Source organism: Macaca mulatta, chromosome 2, assembly GCF_049350105.2.
Source record: "Macaca mulatta isolate MMU2019108-1 chromosome 2, T2T-MMU8v2.0, whole genome shotgun sequence".
Taxonomy (NCBI): Eukaryota; Metazoa; Chordata; class Mammalia; order Primates; family Cercopithecidae; genus Macaca; species Macaca mulatta.
In genome coordinates, this window is record NC_133407.1 from 183,658,959 (window position 1) to 183,685,914 (window position 26,956).

The following is a 26,956-nucleotide window of genomic DNA, read 5'->3' on the forward strand; positions in this document are numbered from 1 at the left end:
AAGTTGAAAAGAATGAATCATAGACAGGATGCATTCACTAGGTTTGTTTCTTGAATTCAACAAAAATCTACCAAATGCCAGAGAATGCTCCCCCCCTTAACGTGCATGTGCAGACACACACACACACACAACCACACACATGCACACACATACATGTGCACACACAGACACACACACCCTCTGGGAACTTGCAGGGTACCCAGGCTGTAATAAAAAACAGATAAAGTTCAACCATAGAGGTTAATTTTTTGAAAACGCTGAGGTATTATGTCATAGAAATTTTGAGCATGAATGGAAATAATCTGAAGAACTGTCCAAGAAATAGAGGTTTTAAAAACATATATTTTAGATGAGTGCATACCTTCTTTTTCCTTCAAAGTTTAATGACAGCAAAGACCTTTCCCCCACCAAGTGTGCCTAGCAATTACAATCGCAAAGGTGGGCAGTCCCAACACGGCCACCACTGGGGAAAAGGCAGTACTGCTTGCTCTTTCACTTGCTGACATTCTGAAACCCTTTGGAATTATTATTTTATTCTTCTATTTTCCTCTGAGAACTTCATGGAAAATTTCATAATTTTTCATTTTTATAGAAAAGAAAGAACTAGGAACATGAGTTGAGGCTGGAGAGTGAAAGCAAGTTTCAGACAAATTTCCCTCAAATAAACTCAAATAAACTGGCAACCTACCTCAGGACTGACCTCTAATGTCCTTGCTATTCTCGTCTTTGGTGTCTCATGAGAGAAGAGACTACTGTCTTGCCAAATAGTGAAGGAGTTTGGTCATATGGATCTGCTTCTCTAAGGGGTAAGGATGAGACCACCCAAAGTCTGTTGACTTGCACTTTAATCCAAATTTTAAACAAAAGGAACCAGAGCTGCATTCAAGTGAATACTGTTAAAACTGTAAACTGGCTCCCAACATATTAACTATGAAACAGTGTCAGGCACAAATTCCCCAGCCCCTGTGAGCTCAAATGCAAATTAATGATCTCTGAACATAACCCTAACAAAACTCTATAAATGGCATAACCCCTCAACACTTAAGTGTGAAATGAAACAGTTTGATTCCAAACTTATGTTGAAATCAGTGGAAAAAACTTTAATTACAAAATAATTCTATTGTGCACATGCAAAACTGGAAATATCCCCTTTCTACAAATGCTTGCAATCCTAGCTCTGTAATGTGCCCCTGAAAATGACCCATAATCTGGCCCTGCTTTACAAGTCCAACCTTTTTTGATTACTCCTCCAACAGACAGCCCTATACACATACATCTCTCACATTCCCACCTCCATAATTTGTCAATTTTCCTCTCTTTCCTCTACTTCCCCCTTATGGATTTCTCTTTCCTCAGCTATCAGTTTATGCAATTCCTTGAAGCCAAAATAACTCCACACACACAACTCAGTTGTCTATCCTTTTCCTCGGTCTAGGAAGTACTAGGTGAGAGGGGAATGCCTAGAAAATAAACAGTAAAGGGGAATTCTGCCTAGGATTTTCCTAGATAGGGCGGAAGAAAATAAAGGGAGAGAGGGCAGTGTTCCCGCTGAGACCAGCTGTGACTGTACCCTAATTACATCAGAATAAGCATCTTGCATGCTAAAGTTATTCTTCTTTTGCATTCCCCCATCTTGAAGTGTTAACAGCCCCTTCACCGTTTTATTTTCCTCATAATGTTCTTTTTGAAAAATCTAAAAAATCTCAATCATGTCTAGGGTAAACTAGAGGTGATTTATCTAATTCTTAAGGCAAAATAATTTAGAAGAACAAACTGCTCTTAGTTACATGACACGACAGGAACACTGACTTAAGATGAAAAACTGGTGGAAGCCTGTGAGCTGGAACATGGCTGGGGCTGGGGCTAGGAGCAGAGGTGTGGTCAAGAGGGAGGGAAGAGTCAAGGACTCAGTCCACAAGAGTTTCGACTTCCTATTCCTTTCCAGCCTAGGGTTCTATAACAGAATTTACCTTAAAAAAATTAATAGCCTAAGGTATTCTTAGTTCTTCCAAAAAATATGTTACAGAAAATATGGGCCAGGCACGTGGCTCAGGCCTGTAATCCCAGCACTTTGGGAGGCTGAGGCAGGTGGATCACCTGTGGTTGGGAATTTGAGATCAGCCTGACCAACATGAAGAAAGCCCGTTTCTACTAAAAATACAAAATTATCCAGGCGTGGTGGCACATGCCTGGAATCCCAGCTACTTGGGAGGCTGAGGCAGGAGAATCACTTGAACCCAGGAGGCGGAGATTGCGACGAGCCGAGATCACGCCACTGCACTTCAGCCTGGACAACAAGAGTGAAATTCCGTCTCAAAAAAAAAAAAAAAAAAAAAAAAAAATATATATATATATATATATAAAAACAACATTTTGGATTTACCAAGGCACTATAATAAAAGAGTCTCAGTATTACTAGCATAACCTAGGGCAAATCTTAAAATACTTACTTTAAGCAATGGTATAATTAAACTTTTAAGTTTAATTTCATTCATCTAGTTAGTTAATATGCATTGAAAAGCTCATGTATAGGAAAAGTTTTGGTGAAAGAGGAAAAAAGGTTTCCAGGTCTTGGCATTGAAAAAGCAGTCTTGAAGCACCATGGTGAGTTCTAAGAATTGCCTGAAGTCCAGTGTGGCTGAAAGTTGGGTAGGATCGGTGGGAAGATATGGAGTGAAGACGGGGCCAAGGTGGCAGGAGGTTCAGATGGTGAAGGGTCTTTTGGCCTTGAACAGGAGAGTGAAGTCCCACTGGTGAAAAATCATGCTGTCAGTGATGAGGACAGACTGCAAGGAGGTGAGGCTAGAGGAAGGGAGACCACTTAAGGGGTCACAGAATAAATGAAGGGCACTGATTCCTTCTAGCCTTCCTTCCCATTCCCTTCAAACAACCACCAACATATACAGGGAAAAAAAAACACAATGGAAAGCAAGAGTGGGTTAAATAAACCTTCTATTTTCTCTCTTTGGTTTGAATAAAGTTTAATATACATATCTTGACAATTACAACAAGCTTTCCAAGGAAATACTGTTTTTGGATTTAGAAAAGCCTCTTTTAGTAATTCATTTATGCTTTACTGAATACCTACTATAATTATTCATATATTAATTCTAAGGTCAATCTTGTGACAAATTAAATTGAATGTATTTTCTAAGTCAACTAATAACTTCCCTAAAGTAAAGCTGATCCTATCACTATTTCACTCTCAAATTGCAAAAGGAGTTGATTTGAATTTTCCTTACAATGGACTCTAATGTTTGGGCAACTGAAGATAAAATTTTCAGAGGGCTGCAGTGGTTGGAGACACACTTCCATGACAATCAATACAAGAGCCCCCCTCTCAGAAGATGCCTCTGCCAGCAGGCAATACAACATAGCAGTGTCAGCTTTCACAAAAGGACTGGCTGCATTTATTAAAAATCATCAACAGTAGTGTGGCATAATCACGTATTTCGTGAATTTAAGCATTTAGAAGTCAGAGAGAAACGATTGGGTCCTATATGCTGGGACACCTCAGTTGTATTCTTTTTCTGAAATGATTAGGTCATTTTGTGCCCCAGATTTCTAGTCAAGTACATTTCTAGTCAAACACATGCTCTTTAGGATACACAACTTAAATTGGTTTTAAATTCACACTGAGTCACACATTCTAAATCTTTTATGACAAATGCAAACTGTAAAAATCAATCAACATTATCAGTTACTGCATCTATATTAATCTAGAAAGTCGGGTGTTTTCAAAACCAAGTTCTTAATAGATCTTAATTTATCACTAGCAAAAGATCCTGAGTTAGCTCTTGCCAACATGTTTTTCTGGTGGCAGCTTACCCTGTGCCAGACAAAAATGGAGCTCAAGGCCAGGAGCTGATAAACCAGCCCAATGAGCCTGGCTGTCTAACTCCATCTGACTGTGATGCTTTTGGCCGCTGGCATGTTCTTTACTGCCTGGTTCTTCATTTATGAGGTTACCTCCATCTCCACCAAGCGCACCTGGGATATCTGCCACGTGCTCCTCATGTCCTCGGTGGTCTCACTCTTCCTGGTTATGGAGTCCTGTGCACCTGGGATATCTGCCACGCGCTCCTCATGTCCTTGGGGGTCTCACTCTTCCTAGGCTATGGAGTCCTGTCCTGCTGCTGTGGCTAAGTATCCATGGATAAGCTCCTAAGGGTATCAACTGGACAGCTTCTCTGAATCCCTACTTTTGCTAATCAAAAAAAAATTTTTTAAACTACTGCTGGAAGTGTCCCACATGCTGCTCACAATAAAGGCAGATGCATAACAAAAATAAATAAATAAATAACTAAATAAATAAATAACTAAATAAATAAATCTCAGTTTCCTTGCTTGCTTGTTTTGTTTTCAATCTGTAAACAGGGCACCTCTTATAAGCAAGGCACTCTGTTAGACACCAAGGATTAAAAATAAAATAAATAAATAAAAAGGATGTAGGCCCTGCTTTCAGGGAGTTCACAGTCTAGCAGGGGAGACAAACACGTATATCAGGCACAGAGGCACAGGTTGATCATTTTGTAAAAAAGATGTAAGTATGGTGCTGTGAAAATCAGAAAGGACTTAGTGCTTACATTTGGTGACATTCACACTACACCAACGCATAACAGATTATCTATCCATATATCTATTTTAATGGAAATACTTTGATGTATAAAAAAATGAAAATCATGAGCATGTCCTGGCAGAGCGATACAAGAGGCATATACTGGTAGAGAGAACTATAGGGTGGGCTGGGGCAGAAAGATCAGCTGGGGCAGCTGCGAATCCAACACTGTGCAAGGATTCTCTAACTTCCTGTCATTCCTTTAATGTAGCTCCTCGGGACAGAGACATAAGAGTGCCAGAAAGAGGTTATGTGGAAATTGTTGATACCCACAGGGACACAGATTATTCTCTCAAGAAAAATTTGATTACAATAAAAAGACTACATTTATGTTGAAATGCACCCAAAAGTATCAATTAAAAGAGAATAAACACTAAACAAGGAGATAAAAAACCCATTGCTGGCCAGGCGCTGTGGCTCCCATGGCTCACGCCTGTAATCCCAACACTTTGGGAGGCCGAAGCAGGCAGATCACCTGAGGTCACGAGTTCAAGACCAGCCTGACCAATGTGGAGAAACCCTGTCTCTACTAAAAATACAAAAAAAAATTAGCTGGGCATGGTGGTGCATGGCTGTAATCCCAGCTACTTGGGAGGCTGAGGCAGAAGGATCGCCTAAACCCGGGAGGCGGAGGTTGCAGTGAGTCAAGATCGCACCATTGCACTCCAGCCTGGGCAACAAGAGTGAAACTGTTTCAAAACAAACAAACGAAAAAACAGAAAAACCCATTGCTGAATTAATCAAAACAGGGACATTTCTAAAAGACTGAAAGATGGCTGTATATAAACAATTTGTTAACAGGCTATAAATGTGTTTTCTTTCGTAGTTGGACAAAGTTGTGGAAAAACATAAAGAATCTTACAGACGAATCCTGGGACAGCTTTTAGTGGTAGAAAAATCCCATAGGCAAACCATATTGGAGTTGGAGGAAGAAAAGAGAAAACATAAAGAATATATGGAGAAGAGTGATGAATTCATATGCTTACTAGAACAGGAATGTGAAAGGTAAGGCTGCTTTGGACAAAACAATGTCCCATTCTGCAATCTATGAGCTGGCCACTGTACCAGGTGTCAGGGATACAAAGGTAAATATGATACAGTCTCTGTTCTCAAAGATCTCATAGTCCAGGGTGAGGAAAAGGATATGTTTGAAGACATTATCAGTACAACGTATGGGTAACCAGATGTGTGATAAGGACTGTGGAACCATAAATGTTGGGCCCCTAACTCTTGAAGGGAGTGCCCTGTGAAGGCTGCAAAGACCATGCGATAGGGATCTAGTCCCTAGGCAAACAAGAATGGAAACTATATTCATGGGAAGGGGTGAAATAAGTATGTTAGTATAGAAGTGGGAAAAGAACCTGCATTTTGAGGGAACTCAAGCTTTTCACACGGCTACAGCAAAGGGCATGATTGTAGGATGAGAAAAGGAAAGGCTTGCCTTGAGCAGCTGGACTTTATACTGTTGGCCTGAAGGAGCAAATGGAAAATTGTGAAAGAGAAAATAAGAGATCAGTTATGCTTTCCTAAAGAACAGTTAAGGGAACATGGAGGAACAACTGGAGGAGCTTTAGACTGGGCACAGGAAACTCACATAGGAGGCAAATATCCAGATGAGAAAGACAAGGGGATGTGTTCCAATGGCCATGAGGTTAGGAGGGGGTGTGCGCAGAACTATTTATGATGTTTAGTCAATATGAATTAGTGACTGGTTAGACTGGAGAGAAGAGCAAGGGAAACAAGGAGCTACTGAGACGTACTCCTGGCTATTCAGGAACATATGAAATACAGGAATGGGGCACAGTTTTCTGTATTGCAGGATTTTGATCAGGCAGGATGGTTTATACTTGGTGAGTGGGTAGGAGATGAGTCCTGGTTTAGTCCTTGAGTGTAAGGTACCTTGGTATATTACAGTATCTGGTGTAAAGAATAATATGTATAAAGTCAATCCATGGTCAGAAATAAAAGGTCTGTAAAAGGATGGGCTGGTGATATGGATCCGCAGTAGGTGATAGGTGAAACTGTGGGTGTTGATGTGGTGAGAAGAGAGAATGTTGAAAGGGAACCTTAGAATACCTCAAGGCTTGGCAGTTTTCTGGAAGAAAAAGGGGTTGAAAATGGAAGCTGAAAAAAAAAAAGGTGGAAGCTTAGAAGAACCAGAAGACTAAAGAAGGCAATGAAATGAAGCAAGCAAAGACTTTAAAAAGAGAGTGAACAGTCAAATAGCACCACATAATGCAGAAAAGAATGAAATGTCCCAGGATTTGGTAATGAAGAAGATACTGAGGAACTTAATGAGCCATTTCAATAAAGCGGTAAGGGCAGAAGCCAAATTGCAATGCTTTGAAAAACAAAATAAGAAACAAGAATGTAGAAACTTAAAATGTGAACTAGTATTTTGAGAAGTACGGCTGAAAAAAAGGAGAGTTTGGTTGGTAAGTATTTTCTAATCATATGTAGGGTAGATTATTTTGTTCTACTTTGACCCTCTATTCTGAACCACTGTAGACAGTATAAGCATCCATATGAAATTGAAAGGACAATTAACCCTCTCTATTGATACTGAAAAGATGGAAAGTAACCAATCTCAAATGGCTTATTCAACTACTTCCAATTCATACTTCAGCTAGGGAACTTAAGTTAGTTACCTCAATATCCAGGCTAATAGCAAACTTTCATTTATTTTCCACATACTTTATGGTAGACATTTGTTCAGAGTGCCAGAGAAACCATGGCACTTACACTCACTCTATTTTTTCCAGGAGGTTTATTTTTCACTACATGGCAGAGAGGGGGCAGGGGAAAGGTCTTACTAACTTGCTCCTCATGAACTCTGAAATATCTACAGGGGCAGATTAAAGGAGCACAAGAAATCTGACACCAAAGGAAGATTTGACTCAGACATTACAATATAAGATTTGTTATTCAATGAGACAATGTTATATTAAACGTTATTTTGAACCTCTGTGGTTTGGCACTAGTGGCCTCATTTGGCCGCCATACTTATTTGGCACTAACTTGCTAAACACAGATACTTTCTTTCATCTTTCATTATTATGAACATTTACTGACCACGGTCAGAGTGTTGCCTGGCATAGAACAAAGAGGTACAGGCTGTCCCTGCCCAGGGGGCTTACCACATTAATGAAAAGGCAAGATGATACAGATTTATGGTGGGAATGTGAAGGGCTATTGGAGGAGAGTTCTGATATTCACTGTGTATCTCTACTATCTTCTGGAGGAAGGCTGGGAGTGGGCTATCCTGAAGTTATACTGGAATGTTGGGAGGCAGATGGCAAAGATTATTTAAACCAAGAGAGCAAGGAGGAACAACACTGATAAATGGGAACAAAAGATCAGTGGGAATAAAGGCCATGGGCTGGAGGAAAAGAAAAATTGTGGGAAAAATGTAAAGTGTATACCACTGAATCGATATATGAAGAATATATTTCTAAATATATAAAATGAATTTAAGAGAAAGAATTTAAGAGATTTGCTTTATAGGATATAAAGTTTCCTTTATAGGATTCTTTGCCTTGAAGAATAATTAAAATGAACATGCAATTAACAAGAAGTAGGAAAAAGTGTCTATCACTCTCTGTTTAGCCATTCCAGAAGATATGAGAATATTCATCTGTTTCTATATGCCAAGGAACAGCTTCCAGATGGAATTCTTTGAATGTGACAATATTAAACTTATTCTCAACTCACTTGATGCAAATGTGACTTCCCTTGCTTTGCCTGAACAACATCACAATTCCCGTATCTTGGTACTGTGGGCCCATTCACACCCACCCTTCCTGCTCTCCTGCCTTCTGCTGGGAGACTGCAGGCCTCATAAGGCATAACTGACTTCTACCTGCTTTAAAGCCATGTGCATCAAAGTAGTATTAAATGAATACTATCTAACGAAACAGGAAGTGGGAGAAACTAATGACTTCAGGTAAATAAATGCTCAGAGGAGGTGCTTACACACAAGACTGTGAAATACCTGTAGCGTGCCTTGCTTTCAAGTGACATGGCAAAACACACTATGATTGAGTCCTTCCAACTTCACTGAGAGTGCTTTCTCTCAAGCACACAGCTGCCTAGCACAAAAGTGAGGCTAACTTATCCTGAAGGGTCAAAAAACAATGTTTACTTCCTTCCTCAAACAAAGTGTTGTAAACCACTCCCAAAGTAGCAACCCTCCCAGCAGTGAAACAAAGATATCATAACCCCAGTAAAAGGGAGGTTGGTTGAAAACAGATACAAAGGGCTATCTGGTTGAAACTCTGAAATAAACACGGTAAAGCTTTTCTGCTCACATTCTGTTGGTTTGTATCTACCTGGAAATAATACAAAAATTAAGAAATACATGATTGAGGTAGTTAATGAGACCTCAGAGGATGTAATAATGGATTTCAAATTAAGGTTCAATTTCTGTGTTTTCTTTGGAGAATTTGTTTTATGTGGAAAACCCTAAAGGAGACTGATGTCACACATTGAGCTCAGGCCAAAATGTTTGCCAAGTGATGTCGCTGTCGTAATCAGTAAGCAATTGGCTTTCCCACTGAGGGTGGGTGGGGGCAGGGATCCGCTCAGGAAAGCCTGTTCCCAAGCATGTTAATGCAAAGTTTCCTTAGCTGTAATCTGTGCGGTTTGGTCTGTCCATATGGTAATATTCTATCCACGTTTCATGACAACTTTCACTGACCAGCTCCAACATGTGGATACATGTGTCACCAATGACCTGAATTATGTACTTGGCTGAATTACAGGTGGAGTCTATGTAAAAGGTTTTTTACACAAAAGCAATGCCAATAATTTTTGGCCTTTCTGTATGGCTTCACAGGAAAGCCAAAACAAAAGTCACTTTTAGTCAATGTAATTTTGCAAAATTTTCCCATAAGTGAAATGCCAATTTTGCCTGTACTTTCAAAAAAGCTTGCATATTTTTTTTTCTTTTTCAGTTTCAATGGAGGAAAAGGCTCTGAAGGAAAAAAAAAAAAAAAGTTGTTTTTTTTTTAAACCATGCATTCTTTCTTAGAATACTAAAACAACCTATGTATGCTACCCATATATGTTGCTGCATTTCTGGTCTTGAAACAACAACTAAAGCAGGAAACAAATATTGTTATGACAGCTCTGTATAAAACTGTGGCTTCAACCATGGATTTTGTTAAAGCCTTAAATCACTTTTCATAAAATCTTGGCCAAGTAGGTTAGCACTGATAGTTCAACTTTGTAAATCAGAAGTTCAAATGGTAGCTTCTCAAAAGCCACAAAGAAAGGAGTCAAGGTAGAATTAATCTATTGTTCCTTTTTCTGTCCAAGTTTGACTGGATTGAACAGTGGTGCAGAGGCCTTAGAGCCCTTTAGAGGAAAGTCACCAGGGGTCCAGCTTCAAGTGTTGTTGCCTTGACCACACCCTGGGAAGTTCTTTGCTGTTAAGTTTTAATGAAGAACAAAGCACTTCCATCTCTCCCTTTGTCTGAAACAACTTTATAAACAAGTATTTTCACCATCAATCCTTTTCTATTATGACAGGCCTATTTTTCCAGACTGCCATCAGACAAGGTGACTAAAACACTGCTTGAGCCATATTTGACCCTACTGTTAACTGAGTAAATCAGACCACTTTTAAAGGCTTCTCTCAAAAACATCAAATTTTCTTTCTAGAGGATTTGGATACTCCTTTGAAATATGTAAATGAATGAGTTAATTTCTCCAATTTTTAGGTTAAACTCATTAGTTTGGAGCTAGTGCTACTTGCCATTCATTAACTGAAACAAAATAAAACAAAACAAAAACAATAATTGATTAAATATATATGTCTACTGCAAGCCAGGTCCCATACTAGATACTGGGCGAATAAGGTAGATATAGTCCTCACCTACATACAATCCTGAATATTTGTTCATTACGTAAAACAAAGACACCACTGCAGGCTTTAAGACCTGATACTGATTCTTCTAAGGCATTACGAGTTCATGACGGGTAGAAAAAAAGGCACCACTATGGTAAACTAATGTAATAACATTAATGCTCATGAAGACAGAACATTCAGGAGAAATCAATAAACACATTAAACTAAAGTACTTTACTAGAGAATTCAATATCGTGCCATTAAGATTTTCAGCTTCTTGGGTCTTAAATCTCAGCTTTTAAGGATATCCCACAAAGCAATACACAGTGGGTACAAAGCTTTAAAAAAAATAAAGTCTACTTAAAAAAATATTTTGAAAGCCAGCAGTTTTAAATTTTCATACACACTAAACTATTGTTGTAGAATACATTGTACTCAAATGCAATCATTTCCTTTCAGTTTTTTTGGCAAGGAGTTATTTGTATTACATATTCTCAAGACTATGTCTTGCAAGCATTGAAATGGATGCCAGATCTCCACTTGACCTTTGTCATGGGTATCTAGTTCTTTACCAGAACAAAATGGAGATCCACCACAAACACATATTTTGTTATTGTAATTCTATACAGAATTACAACACGATCAGCCTTGTGGGATACATGCTAGACCTAACACGGGATCTAAAAAGGGATGCAGAGAGATTAATTACCTCATGTGGGTACTAAAAAACCATTTAGGATGGTACATGATGACTTAACTTTCAACAGATGTCACAAAACCATACTCTTAAAACTGCACAATTCAGCGGTTTCCATACAATGCCTTTTAATTTCAGAGGTCAAAATTCACATAGAGTGACAATACTACCTGATTGCTTTTCCTACCCAGAAATTTAGTTTTTTGAACTAAATTTTACAAATAATTTTGAATGTGTATTTGAATGTACACGATAGTGAATTTATTGCTTACAAAAGAATACTATGAACGCTAAAAAGAAAACACTAACAAGCCTAGTGAGGGATGAACTGAGAGCTTAGAGATAGCGGGAGTCTGGTCTGCAGACCTGATCTGCAGCTATGTATAACTTTTGGCAAATTCCATTCCTAAAATCTTTAGTTTTCTTGTATATAAAACAAGGGGCCGGGCGCGGTGGCTCACGTCTGTAATCCCAGCACTTTGGGAGGCCAAGGCGGGGACATAATGGGGTCAGGAGTTCGAGACCAGCCTGGCCGAAATGGTGAAACCCTGTCTCTACTAAAACTACAAAAATTAGCTGGGTGTGGTGCCGCGCGCCTGTAATCCCAGCTACTCAGGAGGTTGAGGCAGGAGAATAACTGGAACCCGGGAGGCTGAGGTTGCAGTGAGCCGAGATCGCACCACTGCACTCCAGCCTGGGCAACAGAGCAAGACTCTGTCTCAAAACAAAACAAAACAACAAAAAAAAACAAGGGCAGGCTATATGATTTCTGTGTCTCTTTCACACCTAAAAATTTGTGATTATGTGACTGTCATGAACAAGTACCTTTTACCTCAAGTCTAGGATTCTAACTCCACTACCAAAAGAGGTCAGTGAGAATGACAGTGACTACCACCAAAACTTTAAATCCAAATCTGTGTGTCCATTCTTAAAGGACATCTAGATTTCGGTATACCCTACTGCTTCCACATATTTGGAACTGAACCTAATATCACCTTTGCACATCGAAGTCTACTCACAACCTTTTTATTCCTGTTAATACAACCACCATGAATCAATCTATCAGATAACTATAAAAAATTATAGAAATCTCAGAAGTCAATAATTTAAGCTAGAAAAGACCTAGCAATGTAGACCAATGCTTTGATTTTTTGAATTGAGAAAAGTGAGGCCTATCAAGTCCAAGATAAAAAAAGTCACCAAATCTTCCAGCGAAATAGTTGCAGAGCCAGACCAGAAGCCAGTTCTCCTGACAATATATTTGATGCTATTCTCCCTAGAATCATTCCTAGGTACTCAAACCATGTGCTTGGTGTTACGGGAGGTCCAAGATAAATCTAATACACAACTAAAATACAGTTGAAAAGACAAGACGCTCAAAATAATCTGCAGATAATTTAGGAAGAATGCAGGTGTCCGTTCTGTGGCACAGACACCACTGTTGCCAACACTGTGGAAGATCAGGCAAAAAGGAGATTAAAGACAGCAATTATCCAACAGCCCGCACAGCCCTAGGAGAATGCAGGACATACAGTAAATACTCTATAAATACATCTACTAACTGGCTGGTGGTTACTAGTTTAACAACCCTATAAAACAGGTAGCCAAAAACTGAATGTGGAAAGGCAACCTCAAACTTCTGTTCCATCTGGACTAAAAAATATAAAGAGGAAAAAGAGCCATTAAATCATATCAAAATGGAAATTTTTGCCTCATAAGTGAAAATCAAGGTGGGATATTAGAATTAAACTGTATCCTGAATTTGCAACTCACAGGTAAGCTTTCCTGGCAAGTGTATTAATTCCTCAGATGAGAAGATGAAGCCAAACAGCCTTGGCCAGCCATGAAGATGATGGCTGGCACAAGTGATGAGTGAATATCACTGAACAGAAAGGCCTTATGGAAGAGCATAGGGTATCAGAGTTAAAAGCATAGACTCGAGTTAGAACAACAAACATGGAGCATGGACCATAAAGCATGGTCCCATCCTCTCATCTGATCCTACTGGCTATTTGACCTTGGGCAAAGCCTTTAATCTTGTTAAGTCTCCAATTCACCATCTGTTTAAAAAATGATGGAGATCTCATAGGTTCTTGTGATTACTAATCATATAATGCACAGGAAGTGCTAAGTATGGTGTCTAGCACATACAAAGCACTCAGTGAGCATTAGCACTGTATTTTTCAGGGTCCCCCCGAGAAACAGAATGTGTGTGTGTGTGTGTGTGTGTGTGAGTGTGTGTGTATAAACCATTATTATAAAGTATTGGCTCACATGATCCTGAAGGCTGGGCAGTCCCATGAGCTGCTGTCTACAAACTGGAGACTCAAGAAAGCCAGTCATGTAGCCGAAAGACCTGAAAGCTAGAAAGTCAATGGTATAGATTCTATTCCCAATCTAAAGCCCTAAGAATCAGTAGTGGCAAGGACAGAAGATTGATGTTCCAGCGCAATTAATCCAGTCAGTTAATTCAACCTGCCTTCAGTTTTCTGTTCCATTCTGGCTCTCAACAGATTGCAGGATTCTCTCAACAGATTCTAGTCACACTGGGGAGGGCAGTCTACCAACTAAAATGCTAACCTCTTTGGAAACACTCTCACAGATACACCTCAAAATAATGTTTAACCAGCTATTCAGACATCCCATGGCCCAGTCAAGTTGACACATAAAATTAACCATTATACGTATCTTTCTTCAAATTTGCCTTTCTTCAAAGTAGTTTACTTACGTACTCTGCATGATACCAATGGGCACATTTTTTTGAATTGCCAAGAAAGCATTTAAGTAGACCCTATACTGGGTTCTAATAATGTGACAATTAATAAGAGCTTTCAAGGGGCATATTGTTTAGTGTAGGGGAGATAGACACAAAATCAAGTAAGTGCAATGCAAGGTTGCAGGCTAATGACAACAAAGGATACAGAGGAGGCACAAATAAGGGCTCATACCCAAGGCATGGTTGTATCCTATTTTCTTTAGTGTAGGAGAATTACTGAATGTCCTAATGATCTAACACTGTATAACACTGAGCTGGGCAAGACAGTGCTCTGTGAATTTTTTTTTTTTTTTTTTAACCATTAAGACTCATTTCTTCTTTTTGGTAAATCAATCTACTTAGAGAAACAGAAATGTTAGTTTGGTGGTTATTATGAAAAACGTAGCCTTCCAAATATGCGAAATCAAGACTGAACCAAAGTGAGGGTTTTTAAGTACATCCAAAGACTCCAGTGCTCCTCTGACTTGCCACTGTCAAAAATCCTCACACTAATTGCATCTTCTTGTCTAAAGTTATTGTGAAAAATCAAATATTCCCCACTCTAAGGCAAGTGGGCTTACTTTTGATATATTTTGTTACACAGCCCCTTCCACGGGACCAAGAACATGGGAGAGGTAAAACAAATATTTTTTTGAATGAGTGAATGAAATGTAGGAAAAGTTGGCTACATTTTAATCTATTATTTCCCATTAATCTCTCATCATGAATTAGCTTCTGGATTCATTCCCTTTGGTTAGCATGGTCATGGGAGAATGGGATACAAGACAAGCCCATTTTGATGAGGAAAGCAGAATGAGCTTGAGAGCTACCCCCAAAAAGGCAGAAGTAAGAGTGTATGGTGCTCTTACCATGGAGCTAGAATAAAAAAATGATCCTAAAAGGGGATTTTAAGATTAAACACATCAGAGACAATAACTCATCACTAAAAGCAACTCAGTCAACTCATACTTTGTAGTTTTTATATTCAATATTTTTTCACTAACAAAAACATCATGACCATTTTTCCAAATCACCAACTACTCTACATCACAATTAAAGTAGATGAATACTACTGTATCACACAGATGCATCACAACTTATGTAACAAATTCTCTATTGTGGGCATTTCTATTCCTCCTTTGTCACTATTATAAAGAACACTATCCTGAATGGCCTCATATTCCAATTAATTTTTATGCCTTTCTGATTATTGTTTTAGAATTCTTTTTTTTTTTTTTTTTTTTGAGACGGAGCATCGCTCTGTCACCCAGGATGGAGTGCAGTGGCATGATCTCTGCTCACTGCAAGCTCCGCCTCCCAGGTTCACGCCATTCTTCTGCCTCAGCCTCCCAGGTAGCTGGGACTACAGGCGCCGCCACCACGCCCGGCTAATTTTTGTATTTTTAGTAGAGACGGGGTTTCACTGTGTTAGCCAGGATGGTCTCGATCTCCTGACCTCGTGATCCGCCTGTGTCAGCCTCCCAAAGTGCTGGGATTACAGGCATGAGCCACTGTGCCTGGCCCTGTTTTAGAATTCTTATATATGAAATTGCTAAGTCAAAAGTTATGAACCTATTTAAGGATTATAAAACCTATAGCTAAACTGCCTGTTGTAAAAGATATTTATACCATTACTAACAATGAAGAAGAGAGCCAATTTCTTACTTTATAACTCTACCTGAGACTAATCTTGAATCTGACCTCAATTTAAACATGATATGATGTTATAAAGAGTATAAAGTGAATGTTAATGACATGAATCAGACTTTCCCACTGACTTGGGCTTTGTTTAGAGATGTGTTGCTTCTGGAAAAAAAAATCTTAACATATCAAAAAAAACACTTAAAGATTACAACACTTTATTGAAAGAGTTTTTTCACCTTGTCAATATAATTTCAGTATATTTCCTTTTCTCTTTCAAATTCAGGTTCTCATAGCCTAGCATCACTGGTCTTCCAAAAATAAAAAATTTCCGTTGCTCATTCTCTGAAATGTCTGAGGCTTCCTCCTTCATATATCCTATATCAAGCCTTAGAGTCCAAATCCACGATCCTGGCTCACCTTTCTCACCACATGACATATTTGACAACAGTTCACAACACTTACTACTGGCCCTACATGGTCCTGAAAAGTCTGATTTGTTGAAAATAGTGGGATCTAAGGCCCACTTTACCAAATTCTCTCTCTAATTTAAATTCAGTTAGTTTGGAGTGTTTGAGAATTCTACATTAGTTTCCTATTTAACTTAATTTCTACTTGCCAATCCTCACTTCTTTGTATTTCCTCCCTACTTATCATACACATACACTCCATTTATTTCCATGATTTTCTCAATAACACTCTGAAATATCCAAGATACCTGACAAACAGGTAACTTGAAGCTTCAGAAGATGTTTCAGAAGAAATGCATTAGCAAGATTCATAAGACTGAATATGTGTTTTCTATGTTTTTTCTTTTCTTAAAAATAAGTAATTTCCAATTCAAGCTTTTTCACTCTATATCTTGCATATATGTTTCAGGGTCCCACATATAGCCCTCCTCTCACTTCCTACTCCTCAAAGATAATCCACCGTGAATGGTTTCTTGTATTTATGTTTAAAAAGATTATTACAAGCATACATCAGCAATTCATGAAGATCATACAATACTTTTCCTATTCTTTTTTTAAGTGGTTCCATATTATTCAAATTTATAGATGCAAGTCATTTAGCCAGGCCACCTTATGAGCTTTAGATTGTATTATTTTTATTTCCTATTCAACATTCTTTGGTTAACTGACTCTTAATAACTTCAAATGCCTCTTACTTTCTATTTTCCTTTAGAAATGGGTTAATCACTGGTAACAAAGAGATACCACTTCATATCCACTAGGATAACTTTAATCAAAAAGATAATAACAAGTATTGACAAGGATGTGAAACTGGAACCCTCATATGCTGCTGTGTAGTAATGTAAAATGGTGCACTGGAAAATAGTCTAGCAGTTCCTCAAAAAGTTAAGTGTAGAATTATTGCCTTAGTCAGCTGGGGCTATGAAGACAAAATACCAGAGACTGGGTGGCTTGTAAACAACAGAAGTTTATTTCTCACAGTTCTGGAAGGTGAAAATTGGAGATGAGGGTGCTAGCAGTATTCTGGTAAGGTCCCTCTTCTGGGGTTGTAGACTGCTGTCTTCTCCTTGTTTCCTCATATGGTGGAAAGTGGGTGAGAAAGTTCTTACAAGGGCCACTAATCCCATTCATGAATGCTCCTCTACCCTCAAAACCTAATTATCTCCCAAAGGCTCCACTTCCTAATACCATCACACTGATGATTTCAACATAAGAGTTTGGGGGGACACAAATATTCAATCCATTGCAGTTACCATACAACTCAGCAATTCTATTCTTAAGTATAGAGCTAAGAAGATGAAAACACATGTCCACAAAAATCTGTACACAAATATTCACAGCAGCATTATTCATGATAGTCAAGAAGTAAAAACAACCGAAATGTCCATCAACTGAGGCATGGATAAACAAAACTGTGGTATATCCATGTAACGGAATACTACTTGTCAATTAAAAAGAAGCTCTGTGGGCCAGGTGCGGTGGCTCATGCCTGTAATCCCAGGATAAACAAAACTGTGGTATATCCATGTAACGGAATACTACTTGTCAATTAAAAAGAAGCTCTGTGGGCCAGGTGCGGTGGCTCATGCCTGTAATCCCAGCACTTTGGGAGGCTGAGGCAGGTGGACTGCTTGAGCCCAGGAGTTTGAGAGCAGCCTGGGCAACATGGCAAAGCCTCATCTCTACAAAAAGTACAAAATTTAGCTGGGTGTAGTGGCATGCACCTGCAGTCCCAGCTACTTGGGTGGCTGAGGTAGGAGAATCACCTGAGTCCAGGGAGGTCAAGGCTGCAGGAAGCCGAGATCACGCCATTATACTCCAGCCTGGGAAACAAAACAAGACCCTGTCTCAAAAGAAAAAAAGAAAAAAGAAGCATTAAGTCACTGCCCATTAAGCAGTGACACTACAGCCACTAGAAACCACTGATCTCCTTTCTGTTGCTATGGTTTTGCCTATTCTGGACATTTCATATAAATGGAATCATACAAGATGTCGCTATTTGTCCCTGGTTTCTTTCACTTAAAATAATGTTTTCAGGGTTCAGACATGTTGTAACATGTATCAGTACACTTCATTCCTTTTTATGGCTGAATAAAACCAAAAAAGTCAGGATGGATGTGTAACTTGGTTGATTTAAATGACCAAGATAGATAATAAAACTATTAATAATAATGTAGATTGGGCATGAGATAAAGTTTCGCTGTGTTCTTAACACTTTTTTTTTTTTTTTTTTTGAGACGGAGTCTCACTCTGTCCCCCTTGCTGGAGTGCAGTGGCGCGATCTCGGCTCACTGCAAGCTCCGCCTCCCGGGTTCACGCCATTCTCCTGCCTCAGCCTCCGAGTAGTTGGGACTACAGGCGCCCGCCACCTCGCCCGGCTAGTTTTTTGTATTTTTAGTAGAGACAGGGTTTCACCATGTTAGCCAGGATGGTCACGATCTCCTGACCTCGTGATCCACCTGCCTCGGTCTCCCAAAGTGCTGGGATTACAGGTTTGAGCCACCGCGCCCGGCCTCTTAACACTTTAAAAGTTAAAACTTTTAATGTTATTAAGAAGCAAAGAATAAAGACTTGGAAAAAGGTAAATGAAGATATACCAAAAAGAAATAACGTAAAGAAAATGATTATTTGCTGGAAAAAAAAAAAAAAAAAAAAGAACGAACATTTAGGTTATATATGAAAAGAGAGAAAATGGGGATATTTATTATCCATTCATTCATTTAACTTAACACTATGCTTGGAACTAGGAACTAGGGAAAAAAAATGAAGACATGGATCCTGTCTTTGAGGCCCAGGTGGAAACGTAAGTAGTATGAGGTAATTAATTGTGAGCTGTAACAAAGGCACGTACAAGAGTGCTCAAGGATCTGATTAGAAAGATGGATTAGTTCTGCATGGAGGGAATGTGAAGGTTTCCCAGCAGGCAGCAATTAGCTTCAAGGCTGAGTAGACTTAGCAGGCAGAGAAATGCACTCACAGGTACATTAAAAAGATAAATTTGTGGAGCTAAGCCTCTGTTGAGGATGAGTATGTTACAGCCAGGGCATACAGACCCTGTATGCCACAACTTTGGATTTCCCCTTTATCCTGAGACCATGAGACATTTGTCATGCAGAAAAATCTCAACCCACCACTGGCAATTTGTTAGTGTATACAGGCCTTGTGTTAGGTGTGTCTAGAGTCAAATTTGGAAACAACTTAATAATAACAATTATTATTTTGTTATAATAATATATAATATATACATTATTATATAATATATAACAATAACAAAAACAACAACAACCAGAAAACTCTTATGAGCAAAACACCCAAGAGAAATGGATTTCACATTATCCATTATTGTACAACTTCCTGATAAAAACTTACTTTACAGCCAAATAGGATTGAAGAAATACATTTCCATTCGGATGAAGCAAATGGAAAAATAAATCTCATTTCATCCTAAATCCCAGAAAGGGAGATGTGGGTGTGTAATGCGCTACCTAATCCCTTTGCCTAGCCTAAAATTGGCTAATTACAGCAACATGTGAATGAACAAACGGCAATGAGATATAACCAACTGGAAAAGAGAAAGAAACAGGAGCGTCTATTTATTTTAACTGTACCCTGAGCTCTGCCAAGAAGACAGTCCAGTCTCCATGTCTTCATCCTTGAAAAGAGTTGCTCAGCTAACCTTACTTAGAGAATCTTGGCCATTATTTGAGTTTGGGCCATTATTTGAGTTTGGGCCCAAGTTGGTTGGGCAACATTAAGAAAAATAACACTAGTTGTGTGTTGATGTTTCCATCTACAAAATGGGTAAAAATATTCTAGTTATCTACTTTTTTGCATGAGGGTCCTGAGAAGAGTATAGGTAATCATTTGGGCAAAGAATTTGACATCTATAGGCCAAAGGGAAAATATAAACCCCATAAAATGTTTATTTACATATGGAGATAATAGTTAGAATTATAGGGTATTACTTTTTGTCAATCTAAGGGCTAAAACATAATACTCCCCAGGTCACCTATAAAAATTGTTTCCTTGGAAAGTGGCAAGGGGTACTGGATATGACAATATGCATCTGCCACTTCACCCAGCACCTAACAACTGTGAAGACATGTGTTTGTTTACTTTAAAAGCTCTTAGTGATAGGAAGATTTATTGAAGAAATGAAACATTTCACCTCTAAAAGCTCCCAGAACCCTGTTTTTGTTACATTAGTCTTGCCAGGAGAATTCTGAATGTGTTTGCATTCTATCAGTCGACAGTGTGAGTCAGTGTGTCCCAAACCAGTTTTCTAACCAGAAAACTGAGAAGGTTGATGACACATTTAGGTAAACATACTCACTGGATGAAGTTATTTAAATTTTTATAGCCTTTTAATCCTCTCTAAGCCTTTGAAATCCATATAGGTTTTTAGACAAGATTTAAGTTCTTATAAGTCAAACCAATGTATAAACCAACTCTATTAAGAATTTCACAGGTTCTGGACATCTAAGAATACCTAATGTTATACTTGAATGTGCAATAAGGGTGAGCTGACCCCACACTGAAGCCCTTCACTGTTAACCAATCAGCCTTATACTTAATCAAAATTTCAGCTCTGAATATGCGTTTTGCCCCAAGAACTGAAATTTCTCATTTGTTCTGGTCAGATGACAACAGCTCTTGTTGACAATGATAAATGAACTCTGAATATGAAGGGTTCACTCAAGTGAAAGAACAGGAAAGGGGTTGCAGACTACGACTCTCATCACCTACTCTCCATGCAATTTGAGAATTCAATAGGCAGTTGAATGGAAATGGAATAAAAATGTGGCAAAATATACACTGAGGTTATCTAAATTAACTAGAACTGATAGCAACTTTAAGTTATTATGAGTTAAAATTAGCAGTGTGATGGACTTTTTAATCTATACAGATGAAAAACATGACATACTTCATACCCCATTATTAGCCATATTATTTCTTTATGCAAAGAAGATTTTTCAAATAAATTTACTCATTCTCTTACTCTAGAGAGTTTCTGCTTCACCTAAAAGAAATCTTGCCCTGCCATGAATAAGTATTTCTGCATGAAAATCTGACTTTCCATTATTCACTGTGACTCTTGGGAGTAAGTTTGTTAACAAGTAGCTATTGTACCAGGGGTGGCTCTAAATCCTTTTGATACCATGACTCCACCCACACCCCAGCCCCCCTCACCTGACCCAAGGCTTCCACATCATTCCTCCATGGATACATGAAACATACACAAGCACATGGTACAGTGTATACATACAATCAAAATTCAATTTATTTTGCAGGTAGCACCACCAAACCCTAGCTCAGAGTACCTCTGCTCCATTTTCTGTTTGATACTGGATCAGAGAAAAAATTAATTTTATGAGAAGAGGCCAGAACTCGAAATAGGTGTCTCCCTGCATGTCTTTCACCCACAGCCTCAACTTGTAGCTCCTAAATTATGACACTTTAGCCATCTACTTGTTCAAGAAATGCTGCACTAGAACATCTGGTCTTACATTTTCCGGGTAAGCATTCCTTTGATAGCCTGTGCACGCACGCGCACACACACACACACACACACACACACACAGACACACATGCACACACACATACACACTAAAGTTCTCCAATAATTTTTTTAAGTATAGAGTTGCTAACTGGCAAATTATTCATGAAGAGTAAATGGGGTCAGAGTAATCTCACATAGAATTTTAACTAAACCCCTGAAGCTAAATTAAGATTCCCATTAAAAGAAAGGACACACACACACACACACACACACACACACAATAGGAATTGTTTTTGTAGATGTTAGATTCTACTTTGTATATTCTATACAAAAAATACAAAGAAAGGTCTCTTGTAAAGAACTTGATAATTAGTGATAATAATAACAATTACATTTAATTAAATATTTACTGTCAAACACTGTGTTAAGTGCAGTAGATTATCTCATTTAATCCTAACAACCTTTTAAAGGAGGTAATATTATTGTCCACATAATATTCAGATAATGATCCTGAAGAAGCTCAAAGACAGTAACTTTCCCAAGATCACATTGCTAGTAACTAGAGAGGAGAATTAGGACTCAAGGACTCTCATATCTGAGCTCTTAACCCTTCTCTGCCAGTGGTTCCCAAATCTAAGTGATCATCATTGTTGTCTGGGGAGATACTTAAAAGTATGGATTCCTGAGCCCAACCCCAAACATACCGAATGAGAATCTCCAACAGTGGAACTTGCAGATAGGAACATAATGGTATTTCAAATATGGCTCAAATGTTCTGTTAAGATGCCAAGAGAACACGAGTGAAGCCAGTTGTCACACAGTTCTCTAAGTCAAATCATCTGCCTTGAATAGAAAATAGCATCTCTTTTTCCACGTACATGTCTTCTCACTTTATAATAGAAAAGTCTTATTTGCTAAAAGGTCAAATGAGGTCATGGTCATACTATGTCAGTAATTTGTACTGACTTACCCGGCTGCATGGGCTATGTTATGGAAGATGAAAGTGATACAGCACAGAAATTCTGCTGATTCAGAACTGCCGAGTCAGAACTTCACTGATAGAGAAGACACAAAACCAACTGGACAATTTAAAAATCCTTGGCCATACTCATTGCATAGCCAGATCAATATTTACAAATATTCAACACACAGTTTCAGTACCTGAAAAATTCACTTATCATCTAGTTCATTTATTCATTCATTTCAAAATGCTTACTGAGTTCCTTCCATGTGCCAGGCACTGGATCACACATATGGCCCTTGACCTCAGGAGGAGAAAGCATTCAGGTGGTGGAAAAAGAAGTGATCGCTGATTAGGGGATGAGGAATGGCTTGATCCCCTAATGGGTCAAGGTAGCATTAGAGTTGCATATTAAAAGATAGACATAGTTCAGACAAGGAGAAAAAGAGAAGGGAAAACAAAAATCATTATAGGTGGACTTAATAGCATAAGGGAAGGAGATTAGGGCAAAAAGAGCAATCAAATTCAGGAAAAAGCAAGGAGCATGGTTTGGCTTAAGTACACATAATGTGAAAAAACAGTGGAAGCTATGGGTGCAATGTTAGGTTCAGCAAACAAAGAGCTGCAGATGTCAAATTAAAGGGGTATGCCAGGCGCGGTGGCTCACTCCTGTAATTCTAGCACTTTGGGAGGCCGAGACAGACAGATCATGAGGTCAGGAGATCGAGACCATCCTGGCTAACACAGTGAAACCCCGTCTCTACTAAAAATACAAAAAATTAGTCGGGTGTGGTAGGCGCCTGTAGTCCCAGCTACTGGGGAGGCTGAGGCAGGAGAATGACATAAACCCAGGGGGCGGAGCTTGCAGTGAGCTGAGACTGCGCCACTGCCCTCCAGCCTGGGTGACAGAGCAAGACTCTGTCTCAAAATAAATAAATAAATAAATAAATAGATAAATAAATAGGTAATAGGTACTTAACTATTCCACACCATTCCATCAGCATTATGATAATATGACAAAGTATTAAGAGTACAAGAAGCTGAAGATCTGAGTTGAAGGGCTGCTTCCACTATACGCTAACCAACTGTATATTTGTTAAGTCTAAATAACAGTAAGAGTCCCCAAAATGTGTTTATTTAGGCTTAAATATACTCTAATTATTCAAACAAGTTTTAAATTATCTAAACATTATTTAAATAACCTTAAATATTATCTAAATAAAGTTAAAAATCTTTCCGCTCCATGAGACCATTCAGCGTTGTCTTCATCCACATGATCAATACTGAAACTCTACCATATATCTGTTATAGTGCATGGTAGGGAGTTAGGGGGTGGGTGGGGAAAATGGCAAAATACATGAAAAGTGTCTTGCTTTCAAGTTAGGGATGACCATGTCTTCTATTTATATTTCACGGATGCAATCCAAACTCACATAGCCACTTCTCAGTACTGGAAAAGCTAGAAATGTCTGGTTGGGCATCCATATACCCAGGAAGATGGGGACAATTAAAGTTTTGAGGACAACTCAGTCTGCCACAATCTTAGTGCAAACCACTTAACCTTTCTGTGTTTCAGTTTTATCTTCATGACCTTGAAGAAGGTAAAAATTTCTTGAAAAGAACACAAAAGTCACCAACCATAAAAGGTTAAAAAATTAAGACTTTATTGAAGTAAATAAGTTATGTTAATCAAAATACACAATGGGATGAAAAGGCAAGTTACGGGTTGGGAGAAGATATTTGCTTACGTATAACCAAGCAATACATACAGAATACATGAAGAACTCCTACAAAGCAATAATTAAATAAAAAATAAGACTGACAACCCAATATAAAAGAAACAGACTTCAAGGGGCCTTAAAGAGAATATGCAAATGAGCATGTGAAAGGGAGTTTCAACATTATAAATCATCAGGGAAATACAAATTAAATTTACAATGAGGGAGTACTACAGCCCTACCAGAAAGGCTAATATTTATTTATTTATTTAGAGACAAGGTCTTGGCCTTGTCACCCACTCTGGATGGAGTACTATGGTATGATCTTCACTCACTGCCATCTCTGCCTCCTGGGCTCAAGTGATTCTCCCACCTCAGCCCCCCAGGTAGTTGGGACCACAGGCATGCACCACCATGCCCAGCTAATGTTTGTATTTTTTGTAGAGACAGGGTTTTTCCATGTTGTCTAGGCGGGCCTTGAACTTCTAAGTTCAAGTGATTCGCCCACCTCGGCCTCCCAAAGGTGCTGGGATTATAGGCGTGAGCCACTGTGCCTGGCCAGAAAGGCTAAATTAAAAAGACATTACCAAATGTTAAAGAAGTGAAGCAACTAGAGTTTGCATACATTTCTGATGGCAATGTAAATTCTATTTATATGAAGTTGCATTTCCATTAATATGAGAGTCCACATGCATGCAGTCCAAAACAGACAGAATTAATCTACAGTAATAGACATCAAATGGTGGTAACCTCTCAGTAAGAAAGTGGATATCAACTGGAATGTGGCACAAAGCAGGCCAGTGGCAGAGTTGGAAATCTATAACTTGATCTGGATAGAGATTATATAGATATATACATATGTAAAATGTATCAATCTGTATGCTTAATATTTGTGCACATTTAGTAAAAATAAATTACACCTCAATAAATGAGAAAAATGAAGAAATAATGATTATGCTATAAGATGTAAAGTGGAGTATGTTACATGTTCTAAAGATGCAAGACATACAATGACTAGACCAGCAATTGTTGTGGGCCCTGATGACAAGAAGATTAGTCCTAATAAGAGCAATCAGAAGACTGGTAGAGGACAAGAGAGTTTGGCTTTGGAATCCTTTGCTTGAGGATCTGGTGAGATATCTAGGAGTAAGCGCATACATGGGACTAGATGGAACTCAGGCCAGCATTGGCTAAAGGTAAAAATTTGGGAGTTTCAGCAAAGAAGGGAAGTTGAAACAGTAGTAGATGAAAGTCCCAGTGGAGAAATAGTGTGGAAAGCAAGGAGTTGGCCTGTCCTGGCAAATGTCTACATTCAAAGGGGGATAAGCTATCTAGCAAGGTAGACAAGAAGCAGTCTATCAAACAGAAAGAGAACTTGGAAAGACCAGTGTCTTAGAAGCCAAAAACAGAATTTCAGGGAGTCACCAGGCAGTCAAGTACGTTAACTGGCATGAAGCAGTGGCAGAGGATGAAGTCAGAGTGAAGGCTTTTGGGTCTGAGGATGTCACCAATGACCTCTGAAAGAACAATTTCTTCAGAATGGTAGACACTGAAACCAGACTTCAAGGACCCAAAGAGGGTGGTAAGGACGTAGACGTAAAGAGTGTAATAATACTCCTTCAAGAGGTTTGCCAAGGACTGGAAGAAAAGAGAGAGGCTGGTCACTTGCAGAAACAGTGAGATTAGGGGGAAAAGCCAACTGAGATTGAAGATTCTAGAGCAAAAGAGGATGGATAGAACAAAGTCTCACAGAAGAGAAGTGGGTGTGGGAGGCAAGGAGGAGGTAGTTGCTACAGTGATGAGGGGGTACAATTAGCATGAATCTAAGGTTGACTGGAAGGCAACAAGCATCCATAAAGAAAAGTAAAAACAAACAAACAAACGAGAAAAGTACAGAAACCTCAAGGCTATGTTTGAAATAAAAAGATGTCAAAATAATGAAAATTCATGTTTGGAAGCTCTTTGACCTCATTTTAACAGAATATCCTATGCTAAAGGAGCATGGTAAATATATATTTAAAAAGCTCTATTTTAATTTGATAGTTCAAAAATGCCAGTGCTAAAAACACTGCCTTCATAGAAACCAAATAATTTTTTACCAGGCAGATTCTACTACTTAAAATGGTTACAAATACTTGATTGGAAAGCAATGTTTTCTCTCCCTACTGAAAGATCTCTTCCAAAATTAGGAACAAAAATACTAGCAAATGATGAAAATAAAATAAGCACATTCTAATGGTGAAACAGTCTGGTCTATGGCCCTTATAGACCTTTGTTTATTGTAATGAAAGCCATATACTTATTATTAAGAGCAATAATAACCAAAACATTCATCACACTCACTATTGCCAGAAATGTAAACTACGTGTCTGAAAATTGGGCAGCTTAAACCAGGTAAGCAGATTAAGGTCCAACCAGATTCTGAAGTAGGAGCATTTGCTTAGAAAAACAAGATGCATATCTCAACAGTTACTCTTCCTGGCCAGAGATCTTGCTTAACTCAGTTAGCTTGGGCTTGTTTCTATTACTTGAAGCCATATTTTTCTATTACCAAATGAAGAGTTTTTTATTTAGGACAATTTAGTACCATTAAATGAAGCAGCAGGGGATGATAGCTCTATTATTATTTCCGCCTCAAAAATAAGAAAAAAGCATTGTGTAGTTTTCTATATGAAGCATCTCAGTAAAAAGAGAAACATACTTTTTTGGGGGCCACGTCTGATCCAACCAGCCCAGGGTCTCAGTTTC

The 26,956-nt window shown here is 38.6% G+C and overlaps 2 protein-coding genes across 5 annotated transcripts in view; one reads left to right on the forward strand and one right to left on the reverse strand.

The window, feature by feature from the left end:
• The window catches only part of CMSS1 (cms1 ribosomal small subunit homolog), a 372,406-nt gene that overhangs the window by 258,365 nt on the left and 87,085 nt on the right, over nucleotides 1-26,956 (reverse strand).
• Nucleotides 1-26,956, forward strand: part of FILIP1L (filamin A interacting protein 1 like) — a 294,176-nt gene that overhangs the window by 193,061 nt on the left and 74,159 nt on the right. For both annotated transcript variants that reach the window (XM_015129448.3, XM_077994039.1), the window contains exon 4: nucleotides 5,445-5,623. In XM_015129448.3, coding sequence (XP_014984934.3) covers nucleotides 5,445-5,623 — 179 coding nt within the window. The remainder of the gene's footprint in view (nucleotides 1-5,444; nucleotides 5,624-26,956) is intronic.